General features: G+C 39.4%; 1 protein-coding gene across 6 annotated transcripts in view; it reads right to left on the bottom strand.

Moving 5' to 3' along the window:
• The window catches only part of LOC134636986 (triple functional domain protein), a 105,941-nt gene that overhangs the window by 39,584 nt on the left and 40,933 nt on the right, over positions 1-25,424 (bottom strand). For 5 of the 6 annotated variants that reach the window (XM_063487285.2, XM_063487286.2, XM_063487282.1 and 2 more), the window contains 14 exons: positions 24,971-25,045; positions 23,157-23,271; positions 20,380-20,572; positions 19,441-19,545; positions 18,803-19,243; positions 17,902-18,024; positions 11,977-12,168; positions 10,980-11,111; positions 9,776-10,006; positions 8,522-8,644; positions 8,053-8,244; positions 6,328-6,497; positions 5,853-6,027; positions 5-200 (listed from right to left, as the gene is read on the bottom strand). In XM_063487285.2, coding sequence (XP_063343355.1) covers positions 5-200; positions 5,853-6,027; positions 6,328-6,497; positions 8,053-8,244; positions 8,522-8,644; positions 9,776-10,006; positions 10,980-11,111; positions 11,977-12,168; positions 17,902-18,024; positions 18,803-19,243; positions 19,441-19,545; positions 20,380-20,572; positions 23,157-23,271; positions 24,971-25,045 — 2,463 coding nt within the window. Of the gene's footprint in view, positions 1-4; positions 201-5,852; positions 6,028-6,327; positions 6,498-8,052; positions 8,245-8,521; positions 8,645-9,775; positions 10,007-10,979; positions 11,112-11,976; positions 12,169-17,901; positions 18,025-18,802; positions 19,244-19,440; positions 19,546-20,379; positions 20,573-20,880; positions 21,229-23,156; positions 23,272-24,970; positions 25,046-25,424 lie in introns of those variants that run through there. The other variant, XM_063487284.1, reaches the window with a different exon arrangement.

Below are 25,424 nucleotides of genomic sequence, written 5' to 3'. Positions count from 1 at the left end.
TCACCAGACGCCTGGACCTCCGTGACATACTGCAGCAGCTCTTGTCCCTGGTGGATGACATCAAAGGTGAGGTTGTTCATGGTAAGAGCTTTGTCCGCATGATGCTGCAGCCTCTGCTCAGCCAGTGTGAGATCCTCCGTGTCAAAGTCGCTCATCTGCTGTGACAGTTCCTCATTCCATGACTCCAGGTCTGAGATGATCTGAGAGGGGCAGAGAGGGTTAAGGCAGGAAGAAGGGCTAACATGCACATAAAATGGGAGAACGTTTCCTTTTTGTATTATTATTCCCACAAAGGACAGTGACAATGAAGAAACATTTGCACCAACAGCTGTGAGCTACTTGATCCCAGAAATTTTTCCTCTACACCACAGTTACCCCTCAATCTAGATATATATGTGTATTTTTGGTTAGTTAAAATCATTTTGAATGTATGTTCATTTGGTGTTGAAAAAAGGGAAAAATAGATACCAAATGACTATGAATTTAAAAAAAAAAATCAGGGTTTCTATGTTTAAATATTATCCTGCTAATTCAAAGCAAGATGTCTGACAAAAAACAAAAGAAGAAGAAAGAGGGAAAGAATTGCATTTAAAAATATGACAGCTGTTTCATCTTCAGTTAGCAACTCAAGCACTTTAAGAGCTGTAAGCCAGCAGTGCACTGGCTTCCACAATAATGGATAATATATTACAAATGGTAATAAACGGCTGGTGGAGCAGATGTACTGAGATGTCAGCGCTTGTCTCTGACTGCCCACACAGACTGAATCATGATACCAGGAGCACCTTGATCCTGGCACCATTCAGCTCTGTCTCCATGCTGTCTCGATCTTTTTTGTTTTTCTTGTTTTCAAACCGTGAGTTATAGTTTTGTTGTTTTCTAGAAGGTATTCACCTCTTGCTCTGCAGTCTTTATTTATTGTATCAAGAGAGAGAGAATCACGTTTTATGAATACTGTTATTACAAGCAAACTTTTTTTTACTAAACTTGACTTTACACATTCCAAAAGCACTTTAAACACACAGGTATGCTGGGGAATCACATCTTAATGTCAGATCTGAGCTTTAGAGAGTGACATTTACAGTGCTGCATCGGCAGTAAATCAAATTTTCAGATTTCAATATCCATGGTTTGTGCTGTTTTAGTAATATGAGCAAAATCCAAGTTTCTTTCGAGGTCTGACCCTAGTCTCTGTCCTAGTGTAACCCAACAAATGCATGTAAAGAATTTAAAGTTACCTTTGGGTAACTTGAGTCACCGTGCCCTAAAAATGAAAAGTCCAGATAAGAATTAAACATTTTCCTGGAAAATCAAAGCTGTCCTCTTCAATTTATAAACAGTTATCCTGTTGCTGTCATGGTCCTGGGTTTGTGACCAAGTAGTTTGTGCTTGTCTTGAATTGTTAGGTATTTCTGGAATGAGGTTTAAGATAATGTGTTATTTCCTGAGTATAATTTCCTTCTGTTTCTTACTTTGGTTAATTCTCTGTTCCTTGTTTAGCTTTATTTAGTTCCCTTTTCATGTCCAGTCTTCCCTCTGTGTACCCGTGTTAGTTATTTGTGTTTCCCTGTGAAATCTGTCTTGTCTCCATCTTTATTGGACTTTTTCCTCAGTCTTCTCTCTATGTCCCTGTCTGGTCCCTCGGTTCCCTCTGTGTCCCTCACTCTCGCTCTCCCTGTCTCTCGTCCTCGCTCTCTCTGTCCTTCGCTCTCACTTGTGTTCAGTTTCCCAAGCTCCAGCAAAAAAGCTGTGCGAGTTCTGAATCTGTCTCCGAGTCTCACACATGACAGTTACACAGAAAACCTCCAACACAGTGAGAAAAAATAAGCCAACAGGTAACAGCCAGGCCACTGAGTTTCAATATAAGGCAGAAAAATAAAAATCAGGAGACAGTCATACAGAAAATAGATGTTGAAAAAAGGAGAACAGCATTGATGGCATCACATTCCTAATCATATGTGAATAAGTTAAACCTCCTCAGCCAGTACTGTGCTTAATTTAATCTGTCCCTCAGGTACATCCCCTGATCCAGATTGCCAGAGACAGTTATTTTCTTCATAGTGCAGTTACACTGTACACTGCTAAAAATGTAATTTACTACAGCCTCTACATAATGTGTAATTATACATTTTGCAATGCTTAAGATTGTTACTGGTGTTCTCAGAGAGGTTCGCCTAGTAAGTGTGAGACAGCTGAGAGCTTTAAATATTCCCCCGAGATACAGAAAACAAGCCACAAATGCCAAATTCAAGCTACAAGAAAAACGTTGTCTTTCAAGTGTTTCTATGAATAAATACATATTCTGTGGAGGTATATTCATATTTTAGCAGGTATCAGTCTTCAGCTTCCTGATTTCCTTCTCCTTTTTCACCTCATGACAAAAGCAGACTCAGATGAGAATTGAACCAAGGGAAAAAAAAAGATTCACAAAGTCTTGAATTTTCATTAAGATTAAAACTGATATACTGGAATTATTCAAAGCAATGAGGAAAACACAATGCATGAAAGTCTACTTCACAGGAAGGTCCTAATCGTAACTATCGAATAAGTATACAAAAGGCGAGATAGACCACTTCTACAACAGAGAACATTACCCTGTCTTCAAGTGCCTCTGCTTTGTGCACTGTGCTGTAGGAGTTTGGATTAATAGAAATTCCCCTGCCATAAAATCTGCTCTGTACAGAGACACGATTTTTCTTTCAGTTAACACACAGGATAATCTTATCAAGCTTCCATAAGAGAATAACAGATAATACCTTCTTAAACCAATATGATGATTTTTACAAATCTGGCAACAAAGTTTTAACAAACTTACCAAGCGCTCATTTAGACTCTGCTCTCCTCTCCTCTTACAGTTAAGTAAAATGCCCTCTGAGTACAAAAAGACCATTTCCTTAATCTACAAAGTCTGAAATGACTAACTAATGGAGGAGAAGTCTCCCCTCTGACTGTTTTGGTCTTGGTGCTATGCACTCATACACAGCTTTTGTCAGGCAATAAAGCACTGAGGGAGGAGTGTGCGTCTCACCTCAACCAGTGCCCTCATCTAACATACACCCCCCCCCAAGTTAAGCCAGGAAGGAGTGTCGTTGTGCAACTGCGCGTGTGTGGAGTGGCAGGAATGCCTTTTCCACTCATCATATTCCTCAAAGTCCCTCTGTTAATGCTGTGTGCAAGAGTGGGTGTACCTGACCTGACACGCACATGTAATATACACCCCTTCATATAATACTAAATTTTAAAGCTTTACATAATGTAATGTTTTGACTCTACATTATATTTATATACTTATGGTTAGTAGATTCTTCTTAAGTTAACAATATTTTTGTTCAGATGAAGAGAACAGACAACTCAACACTTAACATGCTAGCTGATATGTGACAAGCATTTTTAACATATTTATCATATGCTACTAATAACATTACAACCAGGTTTATTTTAAGGTCATAGGATATTTATAGAAACTTATATGTAACCATTGACTGTTTATAGACTGTTAGAGAATGCTAATAAAGCCTGAGTCTAATTCATTTATCAGTTGGGTAACTGTTAACAAATTAACTTTTTTAGTTACATTTAAGATACATTTTTGTTATACATTTATTTGCAGTAAAGTATACATTTTTGCAGCTATTACATTTATTAACATTTACTATGTTATGCTATACTATGCTTTATTATGATAAAAGATGACAAAAGATGCTTATTATTAGATAATTACATAATCATATCGTCATTAACGCGCTCAATAGACACTTTGTGGGGTTCACCTGTTTGACTGCTCGTGAATGAAAATATCCAATTAGCCAACCACAGGCAGCGACATTTACGCATGTCAACATGGTCTTGAGACCACCTGTTCAAGCTCAAGCTAAACGTCAGAGTGGGGGAACATTTTCCCACACTAACGTCTCTAAAGTTTAAAGAGAATGGTCTGAATAAGGGAAAATCAGTGAGTGTGAGTTCTCTGGGTGCGTTATTGATTAGAGTGAATGACCAGATAGTTTCAAGCTGATAGGAAGACAACAGTAACTCAAATAACCACTTGTTACAACCAAGCTGTGTAGATCAGTATTTCTGGACACGCAATGTGGCAAACCTCGAAGCAGATGAGCTACAGCAGCAGAAGACCACCACAGATTCTGCTCATGCCAGCTAAGAACGGGAAACTGAGGTTGCAGTTCACAGGAGCTCACTAAATTTAGAGAATAGAAGATTTGATAAACGTTGTCTGGTCTGATGAATCTTGATTTCTGCTGTGACATTCACATGGTAGGGTCACAATTTTCTGTAAATAACATAAAAACACAGTCCTATCTTGTGTTGTACTAACGGTTAGGGCCAATGGTGGCTGTTTGATAGCGTGAGCGATATTTTCATGCCACACTTTGGGGCAATTAGTATCAACTGAGAATTTAAACACTGCAGTCTGCCTGAGTTTTGTTGCTGACCATTTTCATCCCTTCACAAAGCTGCAATTATCTCAAACTGGTTTCTTGAACAAGACAATGAGCTGACTGTATTCAAATGGCATAGACAGCCATAGATCGCAGAGCAACTTTGGCATGTGGTGAAAAGAGAGATTCACATCATGGATGCACAGCCAACAAATCTGCAGCAACTGTGTGATGCTATTATGTCAATATGCAGCAAAATCTCTGATGAATGTTTCTAATACCTTTGTTGAATCAATGCCACAAAGAATTAAGGAAGCTCTGAAGGCAAAAGTAAGTCTAATCCAGTACTAGTAGGTTGTACCTAACAAAGTGGCTGATGAGTGTAAAGTAAAGCCAAGACATAATCAGGAGACTCATTCTGTGGGCTTTCCACTTACCATCATCATCATCATCATCATTATCGCAGGATCACCAAACCAAGTTAAAGTCATCCACTTACCATGAGTGCTGGTGCTCTATCGAGTAGCTGTTTAAGCTATTTTTATTCTGGACCAAAAAACACTAAACCCTATCACCCACAGAAACCACAAGTGATGAGTTTATAACTGAAAACCATTTTCCAAGATAAATATATTCATTATGTCCTCAATAATGACTTTCCACATCTCTTCTTCTTACTTACATGATTCTTATTAATATAAGCCTGCATCTCTTTTTAGTGCGTTTGCTTCTAAAGTGCCTGAGTGTAATTCTTCTGTCAGCACAGTATGGCTCAACAAATCTAATTTGATAGCCATGATAAAAATAAAAGCAGTGCTTTCTTTCTTTCTTTCTTTCTGTTTTTTTAAGAGCAGCTCTCATTTCTGAGCACCAGCTGAGTAAAGTGTTCACTCTCACAGCAAGATGCTAAGGAATTAGCAAACTGCAGACCGGGGAGGGGGAGACATAACTGGAGCGAGTCAGTGGATGAGATTCATCGAGTGGAACTAAACACTTTTTTAATGTAGCGCACGTGCGAGTATGACTGTGAATTTAGCTGAGATTTAAACCAGCTGGAATTCTCACTCCAGGACTGAATCTTCCTTTCACACTGTAATGGTCCATCAGCTCACAGTCACAGTCATTTTGGTTTGCCAGTAAGCCCGCTGTCACATGTAATTGATCTTTTCAACAGCCAATAAGTTGTTATTTCTTTCTTAGCATATCACATGTGTAGCACTTTGTTTTTCATGTCCAAACTTTTAGTCTTTTTGGTCCCTGCTGTACACCTTAATTTCTCCCTTTTCATTGAAAACACCTTCCTGCTGTTTGGATATTTGAAACATTCTGTCTTCGCTTTTACATCTAAAGATCACGAGTTCTACTATTCTGGTGTTTCCTGTTCTGTCTTCCTCACTCTCACTTTTAAAAATAAATATGCATCATACACCAACCCTCTATTTTCCACCTACTTACGTCAATTGCGTCCCTTTCAAAGATGCGGAGCTGGAGGAAGAGCTCAAGTTTGATCTTCCTTTCCTGGAACAACTCCTCCATCTGGCCCTGGGCCTCGTCCAGCTGCTGCAGCACGCTCTCGATGTGGGCCATGGAGCTGTTGTGCGGAGTCTTGTTGCTTGAGATGGCAGAATCTCTGTAAGCAGGGGTTAAATGGAGAGGACTTAGAGGTCTGCAGAGGTTTGTTCCCAATTTTTGTCAAGTCATTCTATTAGAAATCACCCTCACCCATTTTTCCCAGTGTATACTTCTATCAGTGCTTCTTGTTTTCCTTTTATCTCACGAGCACATGATTGTTGAATAATTGGAAAATATGTGTAACCCAAGGCCATCTCCAGATGGCAAATGTGACAGATGATCAGATGAACATTGAATATTACAATATTCAGACTTTATTGAGGCATTTAAAAATGTAATAATACTAATAAATGATCACCTGAGCTGTTGTATGAGGTCCTCTCCTTCCTTTATAACATTGACTGTTGCCTGCAGGGTGGTCTGCTGCTGCTGGCCGAATCGCTTGATCAGATCCTGGACTGCCTCGACTGACTCTGCGTAAACATCATCCAGCAGTTCTTTCTGAAGCTCCTCCAGCCATGTCCACAGCTAAGTGTCGACAAAGAAAAAAAGCCAGTTTAAATGTAGGAAAAAAAAGCACAATAATCTGCAGACACATGTTTGAGGGTGGTGCATATAGTGCTGTGAGCTAAACAGAGATCTAAGAATAAACAGACAAGCTGCCAAATGGATAGACACGAGATATGAGACTGAAATCAACAACAAATCAAATCCAACCAGTTCTTTTCAAAGCTGGTGTTTGTGAATGGTCATCTTTGTAACAGATTAGCCATCTGGGTGAATTGGCTCAGGGTACTGAAGCCCTGGCATACGGTCCAGGCTGCAGGGGAGAGACCCTGGCACCCATTGTTTGTCTAACACCCACGCTGCCAACACAAAAACATGCCTACTTTTGATATGGTTCACTGCGTTAACTATGTTACATATTAAATGGTTTCCATACTGACACAGACCATTAAAAATGTGTGAAAAGTGAAATCGAGTGAGTGACTCATTTTTCAAAACAAATGCTTCTCTCTTTGTCAAAGCCCCTGTCTGAGAATTTCTGATTAAATAAAGATGGCTACTTTTATTAGTCCGAGCCTTCTGATCAGTTAGCTTCATGGAAAACTGGTGCAGGTAAACTGCTTCTTATACAATGTAGTTCATGCCCTGTCATCACAGTAAACAATTGCCCTCTAACACACTGGACTGCATCCAAAGGATTCTGCAGCACTTGAAGAAGTGATGGGCAGCAGAGTTGGAAACATTCACTTGTACAAACATATGCATGCAGAGAAAAGAATCATAGTGGCACAAACACACACACACATGCTCAGAAATACACGTGCGCTCATACAGATAGCGTACTGCTATCATTGTGAGCTGACAGATGGGATGAAGGAGATTAGTCCATATGGGCATTAAAGACTAGCTTCATTAATAATACCTAGGCTCTGACTGTCTATGAGTCTATGTAAACAGGATGTAGTGTTAACACATGCAGAGAGCACTGCCTTTCCGTCTGGGAAGGTTAATTTTGACAGTCAAAGATGCACAAAAGAGTTATTTCAAGGAGTGCTTAGCACAAATGCATTTTTGCAGCTCCCTAAAGGCTTAAGAAGACAACCTAAAGACCTGCCTGCCTTAATCAAAGTCAAGGAGAAGGCAGATGAGGTCAGATTACCTTTGTATGGTGTGTGAATGTGTACCACAGAGGCAAAAGAAAATTATACTCTTTGTTTTTTACAAACAGCATAATGATTGTTGCAGGAACACATCTGGAACCAATCTGATGCATTTATGCAAACACACTTTACATAAATTGCTACGGCTATTCAACATAGCCTGCATGTGAAAACTGCCAGAGCAAAGTTAGCCTGCAGAGTTTATTGCATTTCAGCTGGAGCTGCAACAAAAATATGAAGACAGGTAACTCAGTTTAAAATATGTTTCTTAATACAGAATAAACATCATTACATCATTTTTATACACACTGTCCTCTTACTGTATTAGTCGCATTAAATTCTAGCAATAAGCAAAACAGAGGAGTTAAATCAATGCTGCAAACAGGACAAGTTGAAGCAGGGAGAGGGACACACACCTCTTTGACATGTGTGTGGAAGGCAACAGACATGTCCAGCAGCACTTTACGTTGCTCAACACGTCGCACAAAATCCTGGATGCGGTCTTCAAGCTGGTGGGCGGCCTGGTAAATTTCCTCTGGGTCGCACTCTCCGGTCTGGGCCAGCTGCTCTGCAGCCTCTAGTAACTTGTCAGCATTGGTGTAGGTGTTCTGAAAGATTAAATACATTTAAAATGAGAATATTCTATCTCTTGCAAGTGACCTTTACAAGAAGAACTTTACTTACTTTCTCTTGTCATTTTTGTCACAACTTATTAAACTGAACTTACCAACTCAACGTTTTGTTGTTTTGTTTTGTTTTGTTTTGTTTTGTTTTGGGGGGGTTTGTCAAGTCTACACAGTGGAATACTGTTTTCAGGTTGTTGCAAAAATAAGAAATTGATGGGAAAAAGTATGTCACAGAACAAAACGTGTTTGCTTTGCTCACCTGTGCAACCTCTTCAAAGTCTTCATGCCTTTTCTGTAAAGCCCTGGCTCTGTGCAAAGACTTTCCAACACCTGTATGTTTGCTAAGGAAGGCCTCACCGTGATTTTCTATCCAGTCCAGCACCTTTAAACACACACACAAACACATGCACACACACAAGCACATGTAAACAGGTAAAAATAAGTAGTGCATTTGAGGATGCAGTACATATTTTCCAGCAGTAGGGGGTACAGTCGGCTGCATTTAGACCACATTAATTACAGCAGTCTATAGATGTCATCTCTCTGCTTCTCCCCACCCCCTTTTCTTTATTCCTTTCCTCCATATGCAGTCTGTCATGTTTAAATTACAGCCTGGGTGACTGGGTTTTGCTTCAGTGTAAATCCAAAGCAGTGTAAAGAGTCAACATTTCCATTGTGGCTGTGAACAGATATAAGTCTTTGTACTTATTAATAACCTTATTATTTATTAAACAGATGGCCTAACTCCATCTGTTTCTATGTGGGGTAGTGAAAGGGATTTTCAACATCTCTGAGAGAATATTTTGATGAGGCAAACACATATGAACATGCACACAATGCCCTCGAAACATTATGTGACAGTAAATTGCATCACCATGGAAACCACTACCAAGAGAAAAAGGTGATAAAAGAAGAGATGGGGAAGACAGAAGCATAGACGTACAGCAAGAATGAGTGAGAGAGAAGGAGAGGTGGAAGAGGGGAGAGAGGGGTTCATGCCCAAAGGACAGAAATACACCAACTCAGAAGTTTTGATCTATGAGCTCTGCCATCCCCACCACAGCCATACATAGAGACACTCACTCAAAAGAAATAAAAAAAGCCCAGAGGAAGTTAAAAAAAAGGTACTGAAATAACTGGAGATTATTATATCATATTCTTAATATCACCCCCTCATTTTTTAAATTCAATTTCCAGTATGAACTGGAAAATACAAATATTTATAAGATTCAATAACCCTAAAATTGACATATAATGACAAGCCTAGGAAATCGCTCTTCATAGACATCCTCTCAAGCTCTCAGAGTAAAAAAATGCTTAAGTGGACGGATTTCTGCATTGGATAGTTAAGTAGCCAGAGTACAGACAATTTAAATCTACAGGGAAACTAATTCAGACATAAGGGCAAGATGGGACAGCACTTTATGCAATTCCTACTGTACTGTCGTTGTGTGGGCGTTGAGAGTCTCAGCAAAGCCAGGTTTTGCTGTGGATGTTTGCACACATTTCTTACTTGCTGTACATCCTGCTGAAAGACACACAGCTGCAGGCGCTGGTGCAGACGGACTTTGCGATGCTGCCAGATGTTTTCCAGTTGCCTTTGATGATGCAACACCTCATGGATGATATCCAAAACATGATGCACAGCTTTGGAGTAGTTAGCTGATGCCATCAACGAATCTGCACTTCCTGGGGTCAAAGGTCGCTGCAGTTTGTCCAACAGAGACTTGCCATCCTGGCTTACCTTTGAAAGTTGATGGGCAGTGTGACATTTAGTACTGGGTGGATCTGATGCGTTTGATGCTGTAAGTCGACTTAGAATATTGATATTAATACAATACTAAAATCATTTGATTATTATATACGTATAATATATGTTTTTTATAATTTAATTCAAAAAGTTAAAACTATTACTTAATCTATATTCATTTACATACTGTATAGAAACATTTCAAGGCATTTTATGTCATTTTGAAAATGATGGGCTATGGCTCATGAAAATCAGAGTCTAAGATCTCATATTATTAGAATATTTCCTAGGATGAATAAAAACAGGATTTCTAATGCAGAAATGTGGAATTTCTGAAATTTTTGGGCTTCCTCTTGACAATATCTCATAGATTCTCTGTGGAGTTGGCTGGCTAGTCAAGCGTACCAGTAACATGGTCAGCAAACCATTTAGTAGTAGTTTTACCACTCTGGGAAGATGCTAAGCATCTTCATAAGGCTTGTCAACAGACTGAAGCAGGAAGTGCTTTAAAATCTCATGGGAGGCGACTACTATAGCACACAGTGGACCAACCACTACTAAATACCAGTAGATAACATAACACCCCTAATAATGTTTTTTATCTCATCGTGTCATGTATGTTTTTAACAAAATATTGTTTTAGACTTCTTAGCTGGAGGCAGTGAATCTACCAAACTAAATTTCAAACATTGTTTAATTTGTGTTATTTGCTTTATTTTAAGTTGTGAAACTAACTAAAACCCAAAGAGATGTATCGATGGAGAAAGTTTCCATTGTTGTTGAAGGCATGTGTGAATATTTGGAATGCACGATTTGCATAATCATCACATCTATTGTTTGTATTCCATAGAGTCACAATGATATTTGTATATATATTTGTATACTCTGCGTGTTTGCATGCTTATTTGTGTCACGCACTTATGGTTCAGCATGCACTGTCTCTTCAAATGTGCCTGTTCCTACTGACCTCAGAGTATGCTGTGGTGATGTGCTCATACAGCCCCTGGTGATGATGGATTGTGTCTTCCAGATCCTGGAGTTCAGAGGGCAGCTCTCCCTCACCACATGCCTTACACCACGGCTCCACTTTACTCATGTACTGTGGAAAAAGACAGATATACAGTATTTGTATAGAAACACAAGTACAGCATCATACAAATGCTATTAAGACTGAACGAGCAGGTCAGTTAAAGATTACAATAGCTTTAATATGTCTTCGAAAGTCATTTTTGCACACAAATAATAACCCTGAACTTTTCTATCCAGATGGTGGTGCATATGAGAATTTCTATGGGAGGACCAACACAGTCAAAAAGAGAAAAGTAAGACATCACTTGGAAAAAGAAAGACAGAGTGATGGTATTTATTCACAAAACTGTGAACAACTGATGGATTTTGATCTTATATATCATATCATATACATATCATAATACAGTCACTTACAAGGAAGTCTTGGACATGAAAGACCACACAGAAAAAAAGCCACTCAGCAAACAACAGTTGTCAACAACTAATGTTCTGCTACTGCAACCGTAAGCAAAACAATTTAAAGTAGTATTGATCATTTAAATGGTCTCTCATTGGCAAGGTTCCACAGTAACCTCAGGGCCTTTAAATTGCAAAGGTTTTTTTTATCTAAATGTATAAGTAAGTAAGTAAGAGTAGAAAATTACACAAAGCTGTAATACGGTTTAGATGACAAAAACACATCATTACATAACAGATCATATGCTGCATGCTCCAGTTATTGTTTGCACAGCATGTACTAAATGAATGTAAGAACTCACAACTTTATAAATACATGCAGATATTCTGATGCTTTCAAGCAGAGCTGCCAACAGCACATTTACTTCTGCCAAAAAAAAGTCTTTTTGCACATATAGAAAAGAAGAAATGTGCATCTATTATGCACACATGTATTAGTATAATATCAGAAGTGTAATTAATTTTTTGCATCCCAGTACCTGATCTGCTTTCTGGTGGAAGCTGGCAGACATCTCCAGCAAGGTGCTGCGTTCGTCCAGTGCTGCAGCAAAGGCCTTCCACTCTTGCTCCAGCTGGCTTGAGATCTGCTGGATCTGCTGAGAGGCATAGTGGCTGGACTCCAGGAGCCGATTTCCAACAGACATGATTCGATTGATGTTCACATACACATTCTGTTTTTCAGAGAGAAACAGATACAGGGAAAAAAACCAAAACATATTAAAAATAATTAATTTCAGTTCTATACAAAAGAAAAGCTGCATTTATATAAAGAGTGCTCTTATCGATAATATTTGGACATCTTCCAGTGTAGTCTGTCATTCAAAGTATATCCAGTCTTCAAATGGCCCAGACTGTCACTGTTCATTCAAAGCAATTAAAGTTATATGTGGAAAGAATAGTGGCTAAAATTATTTATTACATATTTCACCTCTGTCCTCACACACACACACACACACACACACACACACACACACACACACACACACACACACACACACACACACACACACACACACAGTGTAATTCACTTGGGAGACATACCCCCATGTGAATAATAAAAAAGCCCATTTGTCTCTTAATCTTTCAGTCTTTTATAATATATGGGCCCCAAGCTGTTTTGTGTAGATAGGCATGGATCAGCAAACGCTAATTAACAACTGTGTTAACAGTGTGTTATTATTCTATTCAATTACTGCTCCTGGAGCCTATTATGGCTCTTAGCTAGCTTGTTTCAATCACTATGGGAAGGAAAGATGAACCAAACACCAGCTACAACCCTTATAGCAGTTTTCATCAAAGCTGTGGACACTGGATTTACTTTGTTCAACTCAGGAAGCTTTGAGTTTGTCTGTTTTTATATTAGGGTTTAGAGAGATTTTAAACAGCTCTGCATTTGCGTGTACTGTAGAAGAACAATCCATACTGTGCAGAATCAACACTGAAACGTGCTCGATACAATCTGATGTTGGTACAAGGATAAGAGCGACAGTGGTGAGCTAAACAGCACGGCTAACATGAGTTCAGCTTTTGAATACACAGCAGAAGTTAAGTTGTCATAAATAAAAGCATGGTGGTTAGGACTAGAACTACTATAATCCCATAATAAATCTTACACATCAAATGTCACAGGAAGAACTGTCTCTGAGGTTTTATGTGGTATCAGGGACTATTGGGATTTTGGGGGGACCTCCAAATCACACAATCATTCATGGGAAGAGAGGAAATGCAGACATGTTGGACTACTTCGGGTGGTAATCTAAAACTGATGGCTGAAGGAGAGAAGGGAGGAGCAGTTGGGAGAATATAAATTTAAAAAGTCTTCTTAATTTAAAACTGATGGTGCCGTAGGGAATGAGAGTGGCTGTGGGAGAGAAAATAGACATAAATATGGAAAATGGAAAAGAGGACAGGTCCCAGAAATGAATCAATCTGTAGAAATAGACAGTGTCTATCCTGTAAATGAAGCACAAGAAACATTAAAAACTCCAAAAACCTTAAAGCTTTAAATACTTCCTGTTTCTAAAATGACCAGTAACCAGACTTGCTGCTTTTGGTACAATATTTACTGAAGTGAAAAATTCATGTGTAATATAGGGATGTCAAGAAATATAAAAATATCTCTACAATGTGCAATTCTTCAGCTAGCTATAGGTTAATGTAAATGTAACTTTGCAGGACGTGTGAATTTATGCTAACCATGAACAGTGTAAATAAACAAACCAGTCATTTTGGGCAGGATCCTAATTCAGTTAGCAAGTTAGCTGTATGGAGATGACTGGCTTTGTAACATGAAACACTAGTAAACCCAAAGCGCCATTTGTAAGATTCCTTTACTCAAACAATGTAAACCCAGTTTTGAATAACTGGGTTATCTCAAGGTTCACTTTCCCAACACCCTGGGCTCCAGCTTTCCAGTTTTCACGGGAACTATTCCTAATCTCTGTGAACCATCTCTTTGTATACAAACTAAAGGCAAATCATCGATTTGCCTTTAGGAATTTTTCTTGGTTTTCCATTTTTTATTCCACTGAACAAGATAGAGTTTCAAAATCCCTCCAGAATCCTTTGGAATTCAGATTCTTTTTTTTTAACATTCATTCTTCTTTTCTTTTTTTTACATTTTTATATAATATATGCTGTTATATTCCAGATGTAAAAAGTAGCTGCCCGATGCTTCCAGTGAAACCTTTTTACATAGGCCCCTCCTACCAAGTCATTTGCATCGATAAAAATCTGTAAAGTATTTTAGAAAAACACATCACACAGTCACTAACAACCAAAGACACCACTCAGCAATGGCGGAGCCGGCAGCAGAAAACGATGAAGATTACATGACAATGGATGCTGACCAGTGGTCAGAAGACGACAATACTTATGAAGTTGCAGACACACTCGGTATAGATTACAACGCAACGAGGGACTCAAGAGAACAGCAACCAAGCCCTGTGTTCAGAAGTAAGAACAGAGAGGCGCTGAAAAATCAGAGAGCTGCGACAAACGCAACACTGCCAAGCATTGGAAACCAAAGCGCAGCCACGAACCGCCCCCCCTCTCTTAGGTACATGACTATCAGATGGCCGGGGTTCAACAAAGGAAAAAAGCAACCTCCTGAGTTAGGTAAGACAAATATTCAAATTCAGACGATACGAACACATTAAATACAAACACACAAAACTACTTACATTATTTTCTCATTAGTTTTTTTCAGGCATGCTACAGTGTGTCTGGCGGTTCTGTGTATTCTGTTAATCAGCGTACTCATCTGTGTGAGCATCGCTTGTGAGTCTGAACTTCACTTTCGTGAAATCATAATGTTATCACCATGTGTATACACTGATCTACGCACTGATGTATGGAGGACATTTTTAAGGCACTACAGCAGATCTAACAGACTACATTTAAAAATAGTGATACTCACAATGACTGAAAGTTTTATCCTCATCTTCAGTGAATATATTAGCTCATTTATCACTTAGTCATGTTACTTTAACTGTCCATAGGACCATGAGCCTGGAATAAATCTTCTTTGCATTGCTGTCCTTTGTAAAGAATTACGTCCGTATGTGAGCTTCAGTTGTACATGAACTCATAAACATATCATTCCTTTCATAATAGGTGCCACTTTAGCTGGGCATCAGATGAAGTTGACTGAAGAAAGCAACAAGCTACGCGGAGAAAACAATGAGTTGACGAATCAACTAGGCACGTAGTCAATAAACACAAAATCAGCATTAACATCTTCAAAATTCAGCACAACTCCATCACAACAGAGTGCAAAAAACACAAAATTATGACATAATATGAAGACAAAGTCCACTCTAAATCCTTGAGCAAACAGTTTCTTAGATATATAAATATATATTTATTTTAAAGTGTACTTTTTTAGAAAAAACCTGTTTCTGTATTTACAGATAATTTAAGAAACGTTTCCACAGCAGCATATCATGTTTCCAGTGATGCTTACCCTGCCTGCCTCTCTGGAAGAACATTCTTTGTACTTAATTATGAAGTACTTGATGTAAGAAAGCTCTTTTCCTGTATCTCTATGTGTGCGTGTGTATATGAATGTTATGGGTATAAAACATTATGCTCAGACTTAACAGCTTTATTTATCTTTAATGCAGGATATCCTGACAGAGTGCTACTTCTATCTGCGCAAAGTCAGCATGGATGGTGGAGGCTGCAATAGCACATTTTCTTGGAGGTGTGCACGTACCTTTCCCTGAGACCGCAACAAATATACAAAACGACTGCTTGTACAGATCATGGCATTTCTAGAGTCTGACTTCGGGCTTATATTGCAATATTTTTTGGACAGTTGTTATATTTGCTGCATAACATACACCATGTGTTTCCTTCTCAACAAATATGACTAGAAACATTTCGACTCCACACATGACAGTTTGAACAAATCTACTAGCAATGCTTATTAAATTTAATTATTACAAGATACCCAAGTCCTGTGGCTTCAACACAATCCCACCATCCCCTCCCATGGATTCTTGTAGCTCTTGGATTTTTTGTTTCTCTTAGCATTTCTATGACCTTTAGGTTAATTTGTTGGGATGTCCACTCCTTGCAAAACTTTCAACTGTCTTGATTTTTTCCAGTTGTGAAAATGTTTCTCATTGTAGAATTACAGATTAGTTTGGAAATGTCCAAACAATTGATGGGTAGCAACAATTGCTTCTTTGAGATCATTACTGCTGACTTGCTTCTCTGGCATCTATAAAATAAACATCTGAATGTGTCGCATCATCAAACTGTTAAAATCTTCAGCAAAACTGTGTTAGTTATCAAAACAAGCCAAACAATCTGAACTCTCTGAATGCATTTTGTGATATTAGAGTTTTAAAACCTGTAATAGTTGGCATCAAACATGTGACCCAGAAAAGGCCACATATGTAAAATGACGGCTCTATTAAAAGTGTTTAAAAAAAGCTCCTTGACTCCTAAAGTGAATTTTTAAGTACCTCCCATAGGGGGAGTAACAGTATCATAACCCTAGGGGTTGTATTTTGCAACATGACACATTATCTCTCACATAACAACAAAGACTCACCATCAGCATTTGGTCCAAACCTTCACTTACACATGACACTCCCATCACTGATGACTGCCTGACACAATACAGTAAACACATGCGGGTGTTTTTTTTTGTTTAGTCGCTGGAAAATGGCAAACGAGTAATTGTGTTGTTTCACCTTGGTTTTACTCTTGCTACAATGTTGACACAGTCGGAGAACGCGGACACACAAACAGGAGAACAGGCAGTATAAACACACCTACTGACACTGTGTATTTCCATTGTGCTGTGCAGGCAACAGGAAGGGGAAACACCGCTTCCTGTGGAAGAATAGGTGGAGGGGGCGGTGGTCTTTCACTGTTAAACCATCTGTATGCGTGTTTGTATATGTTTGTGTATACTGTCAATATGGGCCTGAGTATACTGTGTAGGTCTATCTGTCTTCTCAGCTGTCTCAGTTGCTTTTTGGCTCACCTCAGCCAGTACAGTTGAAACATCCGGCTGTGGGAGGTCACTGAAACCGCCCTCTCTGGGCTGAATGTTGCAAATGATCTGTAACACCAGTGACTCTGTAAGAAGATTTAGGCCAGTTGCCCTGCTCTCCATTGGTTACACTTTTGCACTAAAAATAATTACTTTCAGAAAGTGGCACGGAAAAACTGTCTCAAATCAGAGGTAGTGGGCTACATCCTTATTGTTTCTCAGATTGTTTTGAAGCTGTTTTTAGTCTAAAACAAATCTACTAATTTAAATGCATCCCATGAAGCCTGGAACAAGTTTGGTTTACTTGCTTGATGATATATGACAAGCAGGAATAATACACCATTATAAGTTATGAGGGATGTAAAAAGAAAGTGCACTGCAAAGGATTGACAAAAAGGATGAAACAGAAACCTTGCAAGGCTTACCAGTCAAACCGAGACAAAGGAAAACAAAGTTAGGGCAGAGTGCATAGTGCGGTGGGTGCAGTGACACAATACAATATCCTCAGCTAAATTTATTAGCCAACAGCAGAGCTCTAAGGACTAGAGTGAGGTATGATGTCGCAGGGAGGAGGGTGGAGCACAGCAGCAAAGGGCAGCACACAGCGGTGGGAGGGGCACAAAGGCAATGCGGGTCAATTATGGGAACAGCACCATGACAAGACATGACAAACTGGGGCAGAGTTGAAGCAGAGTACAAAAAAAGATGAATATGAGAAAAAGGGCATGGCAAGACAGAAGACATGAGTGTCCCCATATAGGGAGAGGGTGGTTTGGGATAAAGGGTGGGAAAAAAAAAGCATTTAGTGTGGATGAGAGGAATAATGGCAGTTTACGATTGCATTACCTGTTTCTGTGCATTTGTATGTGCGTGACAGCTAACGATAGGGTCTTACCATGCAGTTCATAGCGAAGTGGTTGTGCTGCGTCTGCAACTCCACAGCATGCTGGTGGTTCCCTCCGATCTCCGTGTAACTGGTCAGGAAAAGCCCCTTGTTGTGCATTATCCAATCAAACATCTACACAGAGAGTAGGTGGAGAAAACACAGTTAGCTTTACAAAAAGCACATCAAATGAAAAGCTGCCCATCTTGTGGTAACTCATGGCAGCAGGAGTGAGAGGCCTTGTTGATTGCTAATTAACCACAACCGCTGAAGAAGGCAAAGGTCATCTCCAAGCTCCTCTGATACGAAAACTAGAAAACTATGTGTGGGATGCGACTGCTGTTGTTCACCCTCTATTGAGGTAAGAATATGACAAATGTGTGTTAAATAAAGGTACTTGCCAAAAACCCTGAAAAGTGTATAGGGCTACAGTTTCCATTCGCACACACTCACACATTACTTAGAATATGAAAAACTCCATTATATATTTCCAAAGGGCATTTAAAAGCTTGTAAACTCAATGGGCAACCAGAAATCTAAATATATATTTAAAGAATATAAGCAATTTCCAGTGTAAATGTAAAGATGACATGTATTATGTCCTCCATTCATTTAGAAGGAAAAGAAAATTAATATTCAACACCTGCCATCAGTGAGCTTTATTAAACCTTTACCACCATATTGAGTCTCAATTATCTGGCTTACATGGTAATGGTGATGATCATGTTATATTTTTTTATGCCTGAATAGAATTGGTAAGTATGCTCATGCAAAAGAATAGTCAGGTATGACTGCATGTCCAAAAAGTTAAACCGCTGTAGTGGCATATTTAACATCAGGCATACTGCAGAACTGACAACACAATTAACTTTGTGATTAGTTCATTTGTGATTAGAATGATTAGTCCTCTGACCTTCTCAGCATCTTGCTCAAATAGCCGCAGTTGGAAACACTGGTCCAGCTTCAGTTTCCTCATGTGCCACAACTGCTGCAGATTCTGGCGCATCCCGTGCAGCTTATCCAACAAACCCGTCACTTTAGCCACCAGATTGTGCGCGTCCGCATGCACATGAAACCCGTGATGGTGGTCGTTAGAATCTCCGCTAGCTCCAACACTCCCAACCCCTGCAGTCTGTGACTGTAGCCTTTGGAGCAGCCTCCGTCCCTGTGCGTCGAGCTCCTCTACCGATGCTTTGGTGGCCCTTTTCTTCAGTGCAGCATGTTCTTCCATTAACCGCCGAGCCCCTTCCAGATCCCGTGGGAGATCACGCTGGGACAAGGTTTCCTGGAGTTCTTCAAGGCGTGATAAAGCCCGCGCTGCATCACTGGCAAACGTCTCATAAGAGAGCCGCACCTGAAAGGAAAGTTAAAAGTCAACTTTTTTTCCCCAATAAGGAAATTGAATTGAATTTAACATTAAAGAATTGAATTTTTAAAAAGATCTGCAATAAGACTGGTCTTTGACTGATATTTTCTTAAGTAAGCGCACAAAAGATTTAAATTAAAAAACATCTTATGAAGGAACAGTAAACAAAAGAAAAGAATCAAAACCTCAATCCATTCATCATGGTTGTATTCTAGGCTGCCCTCGAAGTCGGCTGTCAGCTGGGAAGGGTCCACAATCTTGGTTAAACCCTCTAAGGAGACCATCACCGTCTGGTGCGGGCAGGCAGATTTGGGACACACAAGGAAAAAAAAAAAAGAATTACAAATAGACGAAAGGGCGAAAGAGGAAAAATAAGCACAGTTTACACTAATATAATCAACACCATATTCCAGACTAGTCAACTGTTAAGTTTCTAAAATATTTCCAACTGTAAAAACTTGACTCTAAAGATAATACGCAATCAGTAAGCACTGTACACCCACTGTTTGAATGGGTGTGGTGAGGAAGAAAAAGACAACATCATATTTAATAAGATGTTATTAATATAAACCCTCAACACAATTAACCCCTCTGACAAGAAAGACTGAGTTATCTCTCATACGAATGCTTCTATCACTGTGGTCTGCATGATAAGTAAAACTCTACGAAAAAGAAAAAAAAAAACAAAAAACAAAAATACAACAAGTTGCTTGTCCAAAGCCAAATGCACTAAAGTTAGGAATAAACTCTTTGCCACGTCCTATATATCCTGTTTCCATAGTAACTGGGTCAGAACTAAATATACCACCTCTACATGCCCACACGGGACAGAATCGTGCCACTGACACAAAGCACAGTCCAATTAGAGCTGGTAAAAAAGGCCAGCGGGTATGCAAAACTAACTAACAGTTTACAACAATTTGCTCATCTGAGCATATGGTACACTGACATGACGAGACAACCGGTATCTATATCTGCTGTGCAAAACAAAATACAGTAATCATTATTAAAAAGAGAAGAAAATCAGAGCAAAAACCAAAAATTACAAAAAAAAGCAAGGTGGAGGGGTTAAAATGATTACTTTTTTATGCTGTACTATTTAAAGCACATCGAGCATCACCTACCTCAAATTCAAACTTGGAGCTGCCAAAGTTGGTCCTCTGCTTCTGCCAGAAGTTGTCTGGCTTGATGATAAGAGCAACGTGAATACAAGAAGGGAACGATTCCTGAAGGATCTTTAGCAGAGGTTTGATGCTGTCCCACTTAGAACCACGCATGTCCACAATGACTGTGAAGCCATGTCTGGCCACCTCCTCACTGCAGAAAAAAAGGAAATAAATAAAAGAGGTCATATCCCAGGATAAAGGGTTAATTCACAAAGAAAAAGATGCAGTACATTTAACATTTATAATGCTAACATAGAACCATTAAAGCCAGGTTAGAGAAAAAAAAACAACATGCTGGCAACGAAAGGGCAAAATTTGACGTCACTGCCTCGTAACATAACATTACAAAGCCCTTTTCTAAAGGAACTGCTATAACTGAAGTATCCAATCTCCACAGCATCTGGAGAGGAAAGAAAACAGTTAAAACATTCAAGCGTTGAAGTTTCCACCGCCGCTTACCAGGAGTCCTGCTGCCGTACACTTCCATAAAAGGTTGTTTCTCAGTATTAAAGGCTTTAATCTGAATGTGTAGCTAGGACACAGAAACAGACGCAGGGCCTCCTGCTCTATCTCACTCTGACCACACTCTATGAAAACAGATCGGCAGCCAAATGGATAGAGAAAAAAAACCCCAGAGCAGAGCGGGTAGAGAGGAGAGCGAGTGAGAAAGAGAGATACTGAGACTGGAAGGAGGGTAAAGAAAAAAAAGGGGGTAAGGCAGCAGAAATATTTAGACAGGAGGAAGAGAAATTAAGCTGAGGAAAAGAAGCTGGCCTCCTCCTGACTTATGACACTCCTCGGCCTTCCGACTGGATGACTGGCCACCTCTGACTAATCTTTTATCCTCTCCAGTCTTACCTCTTTCTAAAGAGCTGAGCCGTTTGGAAGCCTGTAAGTCTTTGCACACCAGCTGTATCGGCTTCTCCGGCTTTAGTTAGAGGTAGATACTTGTTTTTTACCTCTCAGTCCCAAAAAATACTTTAGAGAAAATTATTTCAACAATTTTAATAAAGAGATCAGACTGGCAAAATGGTCTGCCTTCAGATAATGATTTTAACATAAACTTTTTATCCAACACAGACTGCTCTCCAAACTTAAAATAACAGGCACTTTGACATAAAACATAAACTCCTCGCGTGCATAATTTAGACTTCATTCACCCCCTTTTTGAGTCTTTAGGCATTTGATCTGAGAATATATTCTGTGGGATGATAACTACGCACATAATCTATAGAGAGTAAACAAAGTAAAGCTGTGAACCCAACAGTTAAACTTGATTCTGCTGCTGCTGCTACTGAAATTTATGCAGGGACTGAAAATGCCTCATTCAGCCTCTGACATCCCACAGATGAACTAAAAGATCAGTGAATCTGCGCTCCATCTTTTTTTTCAGTAACTGATCTGGACCACTTCTTGCCTCAAGACAAATCTCCAAACTCCACCGTGAAAAAGACTTTAAAGCAGTCAACCTGCAAAGCACTAGTAAGCATAGCACAGGGGAGATCAGACGCAGCAGAGAAGAAAAGTGCAAGCTTCCCTCTAAGCTAATGACAACTGACTCCAAACAGGTAAACGCCCGGAGCTACGTATTAAAGGTGCTTCTAGATTTGAAGATCAGCCTGCACACAACTACAGGGAGCAACTGTGGAAATGCTTCCTGTGGCAACACGTTTTGAGTGTGCAGTAGACTCTAGTCTAGCATGACAACACATCAAATGCAGGAACGGGAGGTGAGGTGGGGGGGTCAACAATTGGCAATACACCCTTAGACACTTTATCAGTAACAAAGTGACAGAGACAGAACAGGGTGAGAGGTAAGCTAAGCAAAGTAGCAGCTTTTTCTAGACAGCAAAGAGGAAATGAGAAGGTAAAAAGAGGAAGAGGGGGCAGGGGCTAATTCTCCACAGAGAATCCAAAATAAAAACAGCCCACGTTACTGTTGACTTGGGTTTTGCTTCAGTTTTTATTTCTTTAAATTGAAGAAAGGTGGGAAAGTCGAACACAAACCAAGCAATGAGTATACTTTGTCTGTCTTCAGGCTTTGTGGATACATGACCGCTAACCATCTGATGTTAACTTGTTTGACATTTTGGATGTGGGACAATCATGGTGACAATGTAGGATCAAGTGAATAAGGTCCCAGTCATACAGGCCTAGACCGCACAACCATCTGGCAATCAATGGTCATGAAGGAAAGATGAGTATTTCCTGAGCAAGTTGTAACTGCAGGTTGATGGAAGTCGATGAGAAAATCTTTACTTAAGCCAGTCAGTGACCCCCTGGCAGCTACCTTTTGGCTGGGAGAAAAGTGCATTCCCCCAAAATGTCCTTGTGACTACATTGGTTGTTAGCATATTGCCATGGTGGTAGACTGAATGGAAGTGATGGACTTGTCTACAAAGATTGGCTGACTACTCTGTGAAAAGTACTACTGCTCACCTACAGGCAACTACAGGCAACTACAGGCAACCTGCTAAAAACCAAAGCAATCACCAAAAGGTTTCTGAAGCAGCATCTTCTTTAAAACTAATTTTACCCAGTAACAGCCTCCAGAAACCACTGCAAACCAGTTGGGGAACACACATTTTCATCTAGCAGTTGTCAGTTGTATCATGTCCAGTTATTGCAAACAACTCTCGATGTCACGTGGGAAACATCAATAGCAAGCTATAGCAGAGGTTAGATTTGAGCGTCTATGCACGTCCATAGATGGGCATGTGTTCCACTATCCTTACCTTGGGATGGTGGCCAAGTATGCTATGAGCCTGCGCAGGTCTTCGGGTCGTATTCTGTCATGGTTGCTCCGGGCTGGAAAGGTGAGAATCGGACCTCCACGTCTGTCTCTGCCACCTTCGCATAGAAATACAATGACACAAAGAAAACCTATTTAAATGATGAAGATATTTTCTTTTTACAATTGTCAGAGATAACTAGTGAGTAGAGATAGCTCGTTCAGATGCAAAGACCGGTCAAGTGAAACTTCAAAACAAGTTACTTTTGCTGAGAGCCAGGAGTGAATTTAGTCTCACAGTTAGGAGACTGGTAATAGAGTTCCAGTCACAGAGCTATAACAAACCACACCAACTACTAATCTGACAGAAAAAAAGCATCTTAAATTACTCACAACTATGCCAATACAGTTAACACAAATGAGGTAAAAGTCAGATCAAAACCATGCTGTGTCAAATTCACAGTTCAGAGAAATAAGTGAATGCTAATAAATTACCTACACATACCAAATGCAACAGGGGAGCCAACAACTATACCCAAGATCAGTCTCCATTTCCATGTGAAAATTTCACACTTTTCAAGGATGATTTCACTGACCTCTCACCTTTAAAGCCAAAAATGTGCCCATGTTCCCAACCTATTAAGCTAGCAAATTGAACACCTGCCACAAAATTAGACAATTAGCCCCTAATGGTTTATAATACAGTCAAAAAGATAGAGACTCCTGCTGCAGATAAGCACACTACATAGTTGGCTTAAAGTACTACAGAAAATACTGCTCAAGTTTTGGTTCCTAGAGTTTCAGTTGTGCATGTTTCACTAAATAAATAGATTAGAAATGTGAATAGGGAAAGTGTCTAACCGAACTCATGACTAGCTAGTAGGCTAGCAACATAGGCAGCATCTGTATAGTTAGCTTAAGCCAAGTGAAAATGATGAGATGTCAGTGATCATATGCAACATTTTTTGAAGCTTTCAAGATTGGTTAATCTAGATAAACTATGGGTTTGATGTCATCACAGTAGCTATTTGGATAAGTGACCTAGCCTACACAAGAGAGAGAGAAGAAGCAGGTGACAAAAAATGAGACATCAAAAAGTATCCATGTGATTAGAAAAGTGTACTCCTATAAAACTCTGATGAGGAAATTATATTTAATATTGTGGATAATGGTTTATGTTCATTAATACAGATTAATGAGGAAGGTCAACCACAGAAATATAAATCAGAAAAATAACATGATTTGGAAGAAAATGAGAGATACCGAGGAAACAGATTAAGATATTAAACTAGACGATAAATGCGATAATTTAGGTCATCTGGCTGCAAGAATCGGCAAGATTCACTAAACAACGACCAATACTCCAGGGGAAGTATCAATTCTCAGTTGGGCAGAAAACTCACCATGGACTAAGCTCACTGGTCTTTCAACCGGATGAGCAAAAAATGTTTGGCAGGTTTCACAGAATACATTATTTGATAGAAACAAAGGGATTTTCTAAATGGCTGACAGTCTAAGAAAGTAGAATTAGAGCAAAGCATATTCTCAGGTTTGTCTAAATGCTAAAGTGGCTTTACTCCAGCCTGCCTTGCAAACACTAAAATACAGGGAATGACACCAAACATAGAGCACTGTAAGGACTCTACAGCAATATAGTGATACAATGGCTCCTTCAAACGGGTAAATAAGAGCACAATTTTGCTGAATGTCAGAAGTAACTAGACTGACTTCTTCACTGAAAAAGGATGAATGGAAGTTTCAGTGAGCTTAAAGTTGAAACAGATATTTACAATTACAGCACATAAAAATGACACTGACCTGAGAGAAAGGCAACCTTCTCCTTGAGGATTGGAAGCACATCAATGGCCTTCATATCCTCATTACGATGAAACCCTGAAACACAGAAAAAATAAAGGTGTAAGCAGAATAGAATATTTAAAATCGAAATCTTTAACGCAGAGACAGCAATTAGACCAAGTTCATTCAACCTTTACACCCATGTAGAGGATACATGACCCTGCAACACACCATGTTTAAAGATAACCGAGCCTCTGAAAAAGCCTCCAGGAAAAAAGGCAAAACGCTTAAATAAGGTAACCCACTTTATAGCATGGCACGCAAAAAAACAACATAAATGTACATTATAATGCTGTTTGTAACTTTGTTCATATCTATGACCACAGACACAGCAGGAGTGGCTCTATGGAACTGGTTAGAGTTAAGGTTGATGTTGTTACTAGTAGTAATTCTGAAGAAGTTAAGACTGGCTGCA

The sequence above is a fragment of the Pelmatolapia mariae genome, linkage group LG10_11 (assembly GCF_036321145.2).
Source record: "Pelmatolapia mariae isolate MD_Pm_ZW linkage group LG10_11, Pm_UMD_F_2, whole genome shotgun sequence".
NCBI lineage: Eukaryota > Metazoa > Chordata > Actinopteri > Cichliformes > Cichlidae > Pelmatolapia > Pelmatolapia mariae.
The sequence above is the reverse complement of the archived record's forward strand: the minus strand, read 5'-3'. Positions and strand labels throughout refer to the sequence as shown.